At 41.8% G+C, this 13,072-nt stretch overlaps 1 protein-coding gene across 4 annotated transcripts in view; it reads right to left on the bottom strand.

Annotated features, from left to right (window-relative positions):
• Positions 1–13,072, bottom strand: part of ZFAT (zinc finger and AT-hook domain containing) — a 1,096,910-nt gene that overhangs the window by 137,255 nt on the left and 946,583 nt on the right. For all 4 annotated transcript variants that reach the window (XM_085604879.1, XM_085604878.1, XM_085604880.1 and 1 more), the window contains one exon: positions 4,317–4,447. In XM_085604879.1, the coding sequence (XP_085461005.1) occupies positions 4,317–4,447 (131 nt within the window). The remainder of the gene's footprint in view (positions 1–4,316; positions 4,448–13,072) is intronic.

Here is a 13,072-nt window from a genome sequence, read left to right as displayed (position 1 = left end):
TCTCCTTTGGATTAGTGTCCAAAGATGCTCTACTCTCAGGTAGTTGGTTAAGAGCAACTAGATGGGCGATGGGCTATGGTCTAAGGGGTGTATTGCAGAGTCTTGGGCCCTACACACTGAGGAGATGCTGCTTCTAGGAATTACATCTGAAGAAAAGTCGTCCACCTTTGGCAAAACTGTAAGAAGGCGGCAAAGCTGTTTTGCTCAGAAGCAGGAGAGCTGGCAAAGTAACTTTCTTAAGTGTCTGCCAGAAGGAACATACTTCACAAATCCGTGCAAGCAGCATGTTCTGTATTACCAAACTTTCATTGTGAAGAGCAAGTGGGCTTCCTCATACCTCCCAACAGAAAACAAGGGCTGTTAACAGAGTTTAGATGTAGTTACTATTACAGCTAGCAAATCTAGGTGTTTGGGGGCGTTATTATACAAGGAATAAGCAGGTGTTTTCAGACTGCTTGCTTTTGTATACACAGGTATGCAAAAGTCTGTAGATTTGCTTTCCTGTCATGGCTGGTGAGGAGAAATAAGCAACGAAAGGAAAACAAGCATTGTATAGGGTGCAGTGAGGGGTGAAGGGTAAAGGGTGCAACAAGATGTGATAGACGGAAGCACCACAACACCTCATTTCAGATATAGGTGATTTGGGGGCATCATGCCAAGGTTTTTCTAGTGCGGACTTCTAGAGAGCCATCATATTTCATCAATGAAGCCCCCTCTTCGATAGTCCTTGGCCTTTAGCTCACACTTTATTTGGTTTGCACTGAAAGTCTCTTCATAGAGGCCACCGTGGTGCTCAAATATCAGTCTGATACTGAATCAATCTACACTGTATAAAGTATTTTTCTTCTAACTTACGTTTCCATTATTTCATGATATTACCGCTTTCCAAGAGAAGGTCTAAATAACCACAGGCACAAGTATGAACATTTAGCTGTGAGATTTTACAACTGCATCTAGTCACCATGATTAATGTGTTTAGAAATGGATCGTGGGCCCTCACTCATTTACAATAAATTATATGCAGTGCATAACTGTAGCAAAATGGGATGCTTCTCTTCTGTGCATTTATTTGAACAGTTCTGCATATATATGTGAATTTATTTTTACAGTTCTACATACATTTACTTTGGAACACTGCACACAGCAATCATCAAAACTATTAGAGATATGATGTTAGCTTATCATCTTATTATACTATAAGATGGCATTTCTAAAGATATAGAACATTTGTAGAAATATTATGTGACCAACTTCAATTATTCAAGAAAATATACCTAGAGTTGGCTGTTTATCAGTTTTATCTCCCCTCGGTATCCTTTGCAATTACTTTAGCTCTCAGGCTAAAGAACACTGCTGAGAGGATTAGTTGTCAAAAGAGAAATATTTCCTCTGACCGCACCAGCTCAGTGTGACTTCCATCTTGCTGCCTGGTACATGGGATGGAAAATATTTAAGCGTGCGACTTCTTCTATAAGGCAATAAACAACCGGAACACCACATCTGAGCTCCCTAGGAGCCCATGGGTTGCGTTCGAACACCATGGACATTAATTAGGGGGTTGCAAGGGATTGTGGCTGCTACCCTATCTCGCCCCTTGATACCCTTGGAACTGATTGCTGGGTTTTGAATACCCAATAAGTTTATTTTAGCTTGGGAATCAACTCTCATATAATGGTCAATGCCGCTTGAGGAAGTGATTTTCTCAGGTACATGGCGTTATGTTTTTATTGGACAAAAGAGCACAGGGGAGTTCTGTGAAGTGGTAGGACTGGGGTGAACCAACTCCAGCAGGGATATCCATGATTTCGGGGGTGGCAATCTGACCTGTAAGGTCACCCTTTCTCATGACCACCAACTTTGTACTAACTCAGGAGTTCATTTAGAGCTCAGTGGTCTTGCTGTCAAGCCACTGAGCAGCTAAGGTACCTCTTCGTCTGCCTCGCCGGGTGCAGCCTGCCGATTTACAGGTCCCAGCTGTGCGGCAGCAAAGTTTGACTAAAAAAGCTCCTGCCAATATAGAAACAAAAAAGACACGCCCTTCAGACACGGAGTATTTTCTCAGTGTGCTGAGACAATTTTGCTTTTTTATCTGTTATTGCTATGTTTTTCCCTGACAAGAATGCCAAGACATATGAACAGGAAAGAATAGGAAGGTATGCTATATATAGGGTGTCTTTCATTGCTGTTTAGGCACAGGCCTGAAGGAGCGATGTTGACATGGTGGAGATGGCTGAGATTCTGCCATTGCCAACACTCATTCCTCTGCACATAAATCACTTGTGGGAACCAAACGCCTAGTCAACAAGACATCCACTACATTTTAACATTGGAACGAAACGCCTAGTCAGCAAGACATCCACTACATGTTCGCATTAGAACCAAACGCCTAGTCAACAAGACATCCACTACATTTTAGCAATGGAACCAAACGCCTAGTCATCAAGACATCCACTACATTTTAGCATTGGAACCAAGCGCCTAGTCAACAAGACATCCACTACATGTTAGCATTGGAACCAAACACCTAGTCAACAAGACATCCACTACATTTTAGCAATTTAACCAAACGCCTAGTCATCAAGACATCCACTACATTTTAGCATTGGAACCAAGCGCCTAGTCAACAAGACATCCACTACATTTTAGCATTTGAACTAAGCGCCTAGTCAACAAGACATCCACTACATTTTAGCATTGGAACCAAGCGCCTAGTCAACAAGACATCCACTACATTTTAGCATTGGAACCAAGCGCCTAGTCAACACGACATCCACTACATTTTAGCATTGGAACCAAGCGCCTAGTCAACAAGACATCCACTACATTTTAGCATTGAAACCAAACGCCTAGTCAACAAGACATCCACTACATTTTAGCATTGGAACCAAGCGCCTAGTCAGCAAGACATCCACTACATTTTAGCATTTGAACTAAGTGCCTAGTCAACAAGACATCCACTACATTTTAGCATTGGAACCAAGCGCCTAGTTAACAAGACATCCACTACATTTTAGCATTGGAACCAAGCGCCTAGTCAACACGACATCCACTACATTTTAGCATTGGAACCAAGCGCCTAGTCATCAAGACATCCACTACATTTTAGCATTGAAACCAAACGCCTAGTCAACAAGACATCCACTACATTTTAGCATTTGAACTAAGCGCCTAGTCAACAAGACATCCACTACATTTTAGCATCGGAACCAAGCGCCTAGTCAACACGACATCCACTACATTTTAGCATTGGAACCAAGCGCCTAGTCATCAAGACATCCACTACATTTTAGCATTGAAACCAAACGCCTAGTCAACAAGACATCCACTACATTTTAGCATTGGAACCAAGCGCCTAGTCAACAAGACATCCACTACATTTTAGCATTTGAACTAAGCGCCTAGTCAACAAGACATCCACTACATTTTAGCATTGGAACCAAGCGCCTAGTCAACAAGGCATCCACTACATTTTAGCAGTTGAACTAAGCGCCTAGTCAACAAGACATCCACTACATTTTAGCATTGGAACCAAGCGCCTAGTCAACAAGACATCCACTACATTTTAGCATTGGAACCAAACGCCTAGTCAACAAGACATCCACTACATTTTAGCAGCTGTCCTGTTACTACTGAATCTCTACATGACCTCTTTAGTATGGCAACTGATGGCATTTTGCAGTCATGTTGAAACCCTATGCCTGTATCACCAACAAAATGAGACCACACCTGTGGAGATGCCTGAAGCCAGGTGTCATTTTGTTTTTGTAGAGAGACAATCCGGTAAAGCACTTCTCAGCACATCATTATTGTATTTTAATTTTAAGTACATTTTTGTGTACTTGCAAATTGCTAGTTCAGGAAGAGGCTGCACCGCCCCTCTGACTTTGCAGAAACCCTTGTTATGAGAATCGCCTACCAACATACAACCTATACATCAGTCTCAAAAATGAATTTATACGCTGTCAAAAAACAATTTTGCATTTTTAGTACCTCTGGCACAGAGTGTAGCTCCGGTGCCTTTGACACACACAAAGTTCCAGTGCCCCTGGCACGAAGAAAAGAAGTTGAAGCAGAAGTTGTGCAAAACATGACAAGTATTCCGTCGTAGTAACGCAGCAAACAGGGAATATATCAAAAGATAACCTGGAAGGCTCACATTTGAACAAAAAATCTAGACAATAAATGTCAAGGGTTTAGATCCAGAGATGGAATCTGAAAATCTGTGGACAACAACTTACGGGGCAAACTCTTCCCAACAGAATAACAAGAAGAATACAAACGGACAGGGAACGGAATAAACAAAAAATATTGCTCACCTGCCCAACCAATGTAACTGTTCCAGGTGCCATGGACACCACCGAGGCAACTGCTGCCGCGTCCTGTGGTTCGGTGCCCAAGTCGATGATCTGCTGGAGGATGTTTACAGCGGTGGGGTCAGATCTATCACCTTGTGAGGAAAAAGGCAAATGGTTACCCAAGTGGTTCAGCAGAAGAATAGCAGCCTTGTGCCATTTGGCGCATAGTGCCACTAAAGAGTGAATCTTGCCTGTAATCCTTATGCACTTCAATGCCTTGATCAATAGATATTAATTCTCAGCTACTCTTATTTCTACCCCAAAACTCTTCTCAAATTTTTGCTAGCGTATCTTAGTTGTCCATTTCCTAGACATACTTTTGACAAAACAGAGGAAAAATATGCATTAATTGATGGATAGTGATTTAACCTTTCATGGTGGTTGATCATCATAGGAAACAGTAGTTACTCCTCGCAAATAATGTATTAGAGAGAACTGCAGCATTGTCCAGATGGACAAAGGGAATTTGTTAATATATTAGTGTGATAAATAGTGTTTGATTTCTATTATTCATAAACATAGGGCAGACATTAGCACACTTGAGCTAAATATGAACAGGTAAGAGGAAGCAGTGCTTCTACGTTATGAGAACGAACCTTACATACCATTTTCAATTTGAAACCACAACAGTGTTGCAGGTGCGCATTGTCAAGGTGAATGAGTTAATGTTGGGAAGCGAGTAAACTAAGACCCACATTGCCTCTCATACATACTCGCCAACTTAGACAGTGGTCAAAAGCAGATAAAAGTATGGACTAGACAGGGCAGTAATATGGGATTGACAGTCCTGTACTTTTCAAGGGCCAGGTAGACAAATCCCCCGCTATATGGATTATCTTCAGTGGCAACAAAAAACAGTATTTGAAAAACTGAAAGCAAACATCAACTTCTTGGATATGCTTACAGAAAAGTGTTTTTTGTAGAAAAAATACAAAGTACTACCATCAGATATATACTAAAATGGCCATGCTGAGACTACCTACTAACCCACCTAGATACATATCCTTAAATTATTATTTTTTTTCTAAAAACCTATTGTATTGCTTTTATCTCACTGTAATACTCTCATGTATTACAATTGGTGGGTAGTCTAACACACAACCAACTACAGTTCAATGTGATGAGGATTATACTATACAAAAAAAACAATAAAACACAAATAGCATCATTACTATCAAAAGATACCAATCACAATTATGGTCATTTCTCACATCATCGGTCATAAAAGGATGATGTGCGTCACAAGGGATCCACAGAAAGATCCAGTTTTCTTCCATTGGGCAAACAGCATAAGTTCATGCAGAGGTAACACAGAAGAGCCAACACTTGTTTCGAGGTATAAGCCTCACTGCTTCTTCAAGGCAATTTCTCCTATATGTTGATTAAACATATAATCCATATAGAAAACATCTTATAATAGAAGTAAACTTTCCCATGAGATTTATTCCGTATGCAATGGATTGCCAGAGGTAACAAATTTAAAACCTATTCAGAGCCTATTTCGCTATTACCTGAGATTTAGATTTCATACTAAAACACTCATCCTCTCGCTACACAAATAATGGTAGCAGGCTATAAGCTCAACACCATGTAGGCACTGCAAAAGTTTACATCAACAAGTCAATTCCATTTCAATTACCTTTGGTGAGTAAATGAGCAGTGAATAAATCTCGTCGGAAAGGTTTCGACCATTATAAGACTGTGTTTTATATGAATTATAATTTAATAAGCATTTAGGAGAAATTGCCCTGACGAAGCGATGGGCCTTGTAACGAGAAACACATGTTGGCTATTTTATGTTAGCTCAACATGGACATAAGGCTGTTTGTCCAATGGAAGAAAACTGAATCATTTTCAATAGGATGATTAATAGTATATTGTAAATGCGTTTATATAGAGCTTGCTACCATTGACTGTTTTGAAGCCCTTTGGGCGAGTGGCATACTACTTTAGAACACAAGGGTAGTAGCATTTATTTTGGTTAGTAATTTTAGACTTATGTTCCCAGAAGAAACCCATACATACATTACCCCAGAATGTGGTGGACTCAAAGAGTTAGATGCCACTCCTGGCAGGGCGTGTGGGTTTGTTAGTTCTTTCAAATTACTGGTAGAGTGACGAGATAGTATAGAGGACGCTCCCACTGGGGAGATCGATGTCAACGCTGGTGGCGGTTTGACATATGTTAGCTTGTTAGACTGATTGGTCAGGTGAATAGATATGATAAAGGAAGATAAAGGAAGCATAGAATATATTTTGGTTGCAAGCAGGTGATTATCAGTGTGTGAGAACTAAGGATCCAGTCAGGGACAATTCAGTAGGTACATATAGCAAACTTGAGCCACAGGGCATGCAGTCTTGTTATGGAATCGGATAAGGACATGAAATTTGGAATAGGAGTCAGATAAGGGGTGCAGGCAGTGGCGCTGCAAGTGTGGGATACTGCTGCCCCCCTGATATCCTGGAAGAAAACCAGACACAGATGACTCATTTTTTTTTTTGTATTTGTTAGCAACATATATTCAGGCGCTTTGTTTGGAAAGTAAACTGTCGGATGTAATTAAACCATAATCATGGAACAACATTTTTGAACAAAATACCATTGTTTTATTAAGTAAATCTATTGATGTTTATCCAGCAAGCTACGAGTTGAAACGGATCATACTTTGACTTGGGCATTGGAAAAGATTAAAGGTATCCAAAAAAACAGATCTAAACATGCACTTCTTCCTTTACAAAGTATAGAGATTTTAAAATAAAAGACCCTTTTTTGGAAGTGCAAATGAGACATTTTCTCAAGTATATTTGAGCTTCAAAGGAACAAAAAGCATGATGTACCAAGACATTTCGCTGTTGCAAGTCACACAATTCACAAAATCGCAAGGAATCCGACTGCAATATTGTTTTTGCTATGTATTAAATCCATTTTGCCAATTTTGCAGTTTAGAAAAGCATTTTCAATTGATAAAATGGGTTTTCCAACCCATACCGTGTCACAATTAGGGAGGGTTGTGAAAGAGGAGTCTGCTTTGAATTACAAAGGATGTAGCAACATATACAAAGAGGAACTTTGAGAATCACGTCAGGTGACTTGCATGGGAGGAGGCAATGGTCCCTGCTTCTCCCCCATCAGTGCAGTTTCCTTCAAGGAATATGGGCTGCTTTAAAAAAAAATCCCATTTAGGAATGCAAACACAGGAATGTTGGTCAACTGTTCCTTGCAGGCTACCATCCCTGTGTCAGTAGCCAATCACAGAGGGCCACAATTAGATTAATACTCACTAAGAAGATTGTTCTGTGACCACCAACCAGTGAATATTTTGTGTTGGAATCTAATAGTACATAGGTTGTATCACAAAATTAAAGACTAGTCACCAAAGTTTGCAATTTGAGACTCCTTTTTGCAACCAATTTAGTAGTATATCAGGCCCATGAACATTGAGTAAGGTCTATGAGAACAATGGTGCATAGGTGTGGCTTGTAAGAAGCAAACCATTGTAAACACATTGCTATACATTGGCTCGATGCACTTAAGGCAAGGTGAACTCAGCCTTGCATACCTATAAGCCCAATACATCTTGGTGTGAAGTACAAAGCTTTGAGTTAATAATCTCTGTTGTGAGTCTAGTGGTTGTTTGTCCAGGCATATTGTTTTCAGTTAGCGCTCTGTATAAATGAGCGGTATCATACGACATTGTAGTCATGTTTTGGAAAAAATGTGCTTTAAGGGCCACCATACCATTTTTTATTTTAACGTCAAGGGAGGTAGGTAGGCGATAACAGTGTTACCACTGCCTTGAGGAAAGGGCTTGGGTCTCTCTCTACAGATAGTTCCTTGGTAACATCTTAACTGTTTAAAACTCGTATAACATTAGTGAAGTAGCACCACTGACGAGCTCCCCCCACCCCCTTTGAAAATCGTTCCGGCTCCACTGGGAGCAGGACACGCAGAGAACTCCAGATTCAGGATTTGGTTTTAAGAATTTAATAGTGGATTGCAAAAGACTTCTGCGCCTTGTCCTATAGTCCATTATGAATCAGTGGCAAAAGCCTGTGGTAACGGGAAGTGGCAGATTTAAATATGCAAATGAATGAAGAATCGTATTGTTGGGCCAGGAGAGTTTTAAGAGCCCTATCAGAGAGGGTGTGAGTGGGGACAGATTCCATAAAGAAAAAAGAATTTACATGTACTTGCAGCATGCAATGATACTATAGGATACAAAAAGGCAGGCTGACAATATACCGTAAACACGGTATATGTAAATGCAATATACTGTGCCATGAGTAGGCAAAAGCTGTATACAACAAGCATTGGCCGCGCGCAAGGCCACGAGGCGCGATATGTGGTGAGGGATGGGGAGAAGCGGGAGTTGTGTGCGCGCGCGGCCAATGCTTTCCAAACAAGCATTAGCCGCGGGGCCATAGCGAAAGTGATTGCGGGGGAAGCACGCGAGTGGTGCGCGCGAAGCAGTAATCATGCCATATGGCGCCTCTGCTCAAGTGCGCGCCCGCGCATGTGCACTGCAAGCTGTGGCTGGCGGTATCATTTTTTGAAGCCCTTACTTAAAGTCTCGCCAGACCAGCACAAGCGCTGGGTCAGGCGAGACCTAAAACAAGAACTGGCATAGCCAATAGGTCTCACTTTTGGGACCTTATAAGTATTTAGTTATGCAGCACAATATCCTTGGTGCAACAACATCAACTGTTGCATGGCTATAAGCATGATAAGGGGTGGGAGACAGGCATAAATCAACAGAGAACTGTTCACGTAATGTTGAATGCAGTGTTTGAGCGCCTTGAGGAATTAATGGCCGATTTGAGAGTGATAATTGCTTTGTGTTCAGTTTGACTTAAATGAGCGCTTTCAGGCTCTTTGTGCGTGGCAGGAAGGCAGCATGTGCACGGGCGTACAAACGCGCACCAAAGAGGGAACATAGGACCCCAGCATCAATATGATCTGTTGAATTGAATTGGCCTTGAAACCCTCTGATTTCCCACTTTGCTATTGCGGTGATGTCCAGGATCATTTTGCTCATCTTCTCTGAGAATTGTTTTCAGCATGGGCATCTGATCTTTGCTGTAGATGACTCCCCTCCGCAAATGAGTGTGTGCGCTTCCTTCTCTTAGGGCATAAGGCAGGACACAGTTCTTGTAACTATAATGTTGACAGAAATTTTCAAAGGTGGCACCTGCTTCTTTGTAAATACCATTGCATGACACTATAGCGCTATTGAAGAAGAAATCGAAATCGGAAAAGTAGTATTTAAATATTTGGTTTGTTAGGATGATATTAACCAGTGCCAGCTTTAGCAGGTAGGCGGAGAAGCCTGGCTCTTCCAAAGGAACCTGCTGACCCTTCCAAGACCAGTTACAGCTGACCAAACTCCATTCCTTTTGTCCTTCGGTCTAAATCTTGCATTGATTTTGTCTGTTTCCTCGTGGCCCTACCTAACCCAGAATCATGGTCCAGGCCTGATTGTACTTCTATCTCCACTGATTTAAAGCATCCCATTGTTAATATTTCAAAGAACAAATCTGCAGATAGAGTTACTTACCTGTAACACCGAGGTTTGTAATTTGGCACCTGTCATAAATCTGTTTTTATCTACTCGCAGCTTGGCAGACAAGCATTTACAATGCCATCAGTCTCGCATGGGAGAAACTTGGAGCTCTTGGAATTGAAAATGAAAATATTTTTAACTTTTCTTTTTTTTATTTGCAATGAAATGATTATATTTGCATAGAGCTATTGCCACTTGTATGACCTTGTGGTGCTGGAGAACTAGAAAATTGGAAATAGGTTATGAGGGAAGGGAGACAAGAGTAATATGCAGCATGAAAAAAAAATCCTGGAAAAAGCAAACACTGATAGGGAATGCAAGATTAAGTTAATTATGTGAAATGTAAGCAAGAACAACATGGTTACTTTAACGATTTAGTTCAGGCAGATTATTGTGTGTACAGACAAGATGAACAGAGTGCCTATATGAATGCAGATAGAGAGGTTTGTCCGTGTGAGTGCAGGGTGAGTGGTGTGACTCCAGGGTGAGTGCTGTGCTTGTTTGCGTGGTGTGAGTTCAGAGTTAGTGCTGTGTGTATGTGAGTGAATGATGAGATGTGTGAGTGGGAGGAGTGCCTGAGTGCACACTGAGGGATGTGACAGGAGGATGAAAGGAGTAACTGCAGGGTAAGTGATGTGACATATGAGTTTGGGTGCGTTGAAAGTGCGGTGTGGGAGGAATTAATGCATGGCGAGCGATGTGCTTGTTTGAGTGAGATTGTAAAGTGAGCAGTGAGAGTGACAGGTGAGTGAAGTGTCACCTGTGTGCAGAGTGAGTAGTGTGCTTGTGTAAGTGCAGGGTAAGAGGAGAATGAACGTTGTGATTTCAGGTTAACAGCATGATCGCTGTGAGTGAAATGTGACAGGTGAAAGTGACAAGTGTGTAGAGTCTGATGTGCGTGCAGGGTAAGGGGTGTGCTCTTGTGAGCGCAGGGTAGGAGGAGGGTAAATGCGGGAGTACAGTGTGACCACTGAGTGCAGGGTGAGCGGAGTGCTCATGTGACCGTAGGGTAAGTGGAGGGAGAACGGCGTGAGTTAGTTTGCTCGTGTGAGACAGAAAAGTTATGTTACAAATGAATATATACCATTTTATTTAGAACCCTTTTTAGTGTGAAGGCAAAGCCTTTGCAAACTCTCTTAACAAAAACAACAAATTTGCGGTATTTTTCTTTTGGAAAGGTGGCGTTCCTACTTGTGAGATGCCTTTTCACTAAATGCATTCTCTCACTGTGGCAGTAAAAATAAAATACAAATGTAAGGAATAGGTAGAGTGGGGACCCAGGGTGTACTGCAACCAGCGAAAAAGCACAGACAAAGCCTTGTTAACCAGCTCACAAAAGGCACATAAATTGTCTTTTAAAGACTTGTGACAAACTCGGTGTGGCTGAGATAGCACGCTAGATGATACCCCAGCAACGGGGGATGCACCATCCTGGACTGAGACATACGAGGGGGTGGAGCAAAATCCGTTTTAGCCCCATGGGTGTTGCGCTTCTGTCTCATATTATACCAGACATACTAACTAAGATGTATTTTATTACTGTCATTACCTGTTCTATTCTTTGAACCTCTCCATTGTGAAGAGAGGAAGAATTCCAGTGTTTTTCTTTCTCCTTTCTGTCATTACTGGTTTTGTTTCTAGAGATCCTACCTTTCCCCCTAGATTTCTGGTTGTGTGTGATAATCAGACCCCAGTACATAGCTGGCTGCAAGAGGGGATATCTAGCCACCTTGTGTAACGCGTTGATGTTGCAAATAAATATTCCGTTTTTAGAGCTACAATGTTCTTTTCAGTCTTGATCAACTTACTGGCCATACGCGCTTTAAAACAGCTTTTCACCACGCATTTATAAAAACAATGTGGGTACTGACGATACCCAGCAACATTTATCAAAAGGTCGAAAATCACAATCTGTGAATTTGGGTAATTTAGGGGGGTTGTGGGGCTTATTTTTACCCCAATCGGGCCCTATAAAAGCTTCAAAAAAGATAAGTAACTTAAAAGTTCAGATGAACTCTGCAAAGGAAGATTTTTAAAAGTAGGACCATTGCTCCCTTTCGCTTCTCAGATTGAAGGTCTTATTCACGCACTGAGAGATGCCTGCACTAGAACAGCTGCATTGAAATGAAAAAAATCGAATATACTGCTAACGTCTTCTTGTAAAAGCCTTGCTGCCCACACAAAACAAAAATATGTGATTCGCTTTGATTGTCCATGAGAAGTGATGCACTGCGGAAGGGCTACCTAGAACGCCAAAGCTCACCGTGTGCCTGGAGTCAGCAGGAGTCAGTTTTTGGTAACCTGAGGCATGAAAAGGGAGGTTCCGATTGATGAGAAACAAAAAGGGCAGGAGGATGGATGAGAAAACAAGCATTTGCAATGTAATAGACCTCGCATTACTGTAAGTTTGAGCTATTGGAGTCACAAATAATAATGCAACGCCAATAGCTCAAACTTACGGTAATGCGAGACCTATTGCATTGCAAATGCTTGTTGTACTTCCAGATTCGTTCCCGGTCTCACCTTAACATCAGCGCTGCAACTACCGGAAGCGCCGCTGTGTTGGCTTCAGGGGTCTTGGGGAGGCCTGCATTTCTGGCTATGTTCTCATCAACGCTGAAGTCCCCAGGTGCCGGACGCCTTCTCCTAGGCACCTGTGATTCAAGGCAGTAATGCCTGGCAAAGGTGCAGATGGACACCCTTGTGTCTGCCTGGCAGATGTCCAATACTGGAGCACCCCTGGCAAAGGCCGTTGTTGTGGACTTAGCTCTGGTGAAATGAGCTCAAGGCCAGCTAAAGGCTCCTTCTTGGCCAAGGTATTTTACATTTTTATGACAAGGACAATCCATTTGTATAGGATCTGTTTTTGGACCACATTTCCCTTCTTCATACCAGATAAACATACAAAAAATTGGTCCACTCAGTGCTCCTTGGAACGGTCAATGTAAAAGTTGAACACTCTTGAGGTTCAACCAATAAACTCTCTCCGCCTCTTTAGAGTAATGTGACGGAGAGAAGAAAGCAGAGATTGTGATGGAGTGGCCCACATAGACAGGTGACACCATCTTCGATAGAAAGGGTGTTAAGCACAAGCAAAACCAGAAAGACAGTGGCATATGGTGATTGTACTGGCAGCGCCTGCAGCTCAAGAACATG

Source organism: Triturus cristatus, chromosome 5_1 (assembly GCF_964204655.1).
Source record: "Triturus cristatus chromosome 5_1, aTriCri1.1, whole genome shotgun sequence".
Lineage (NCBI taxonomy): Eukaryota > Metazoa > Chordata > Amphibia > Caudata > Salamandridae > Triturus > Triturus cristatus.
This window is presented reverse-complemented; position numbering and strand designations above follow the sequence as displayed.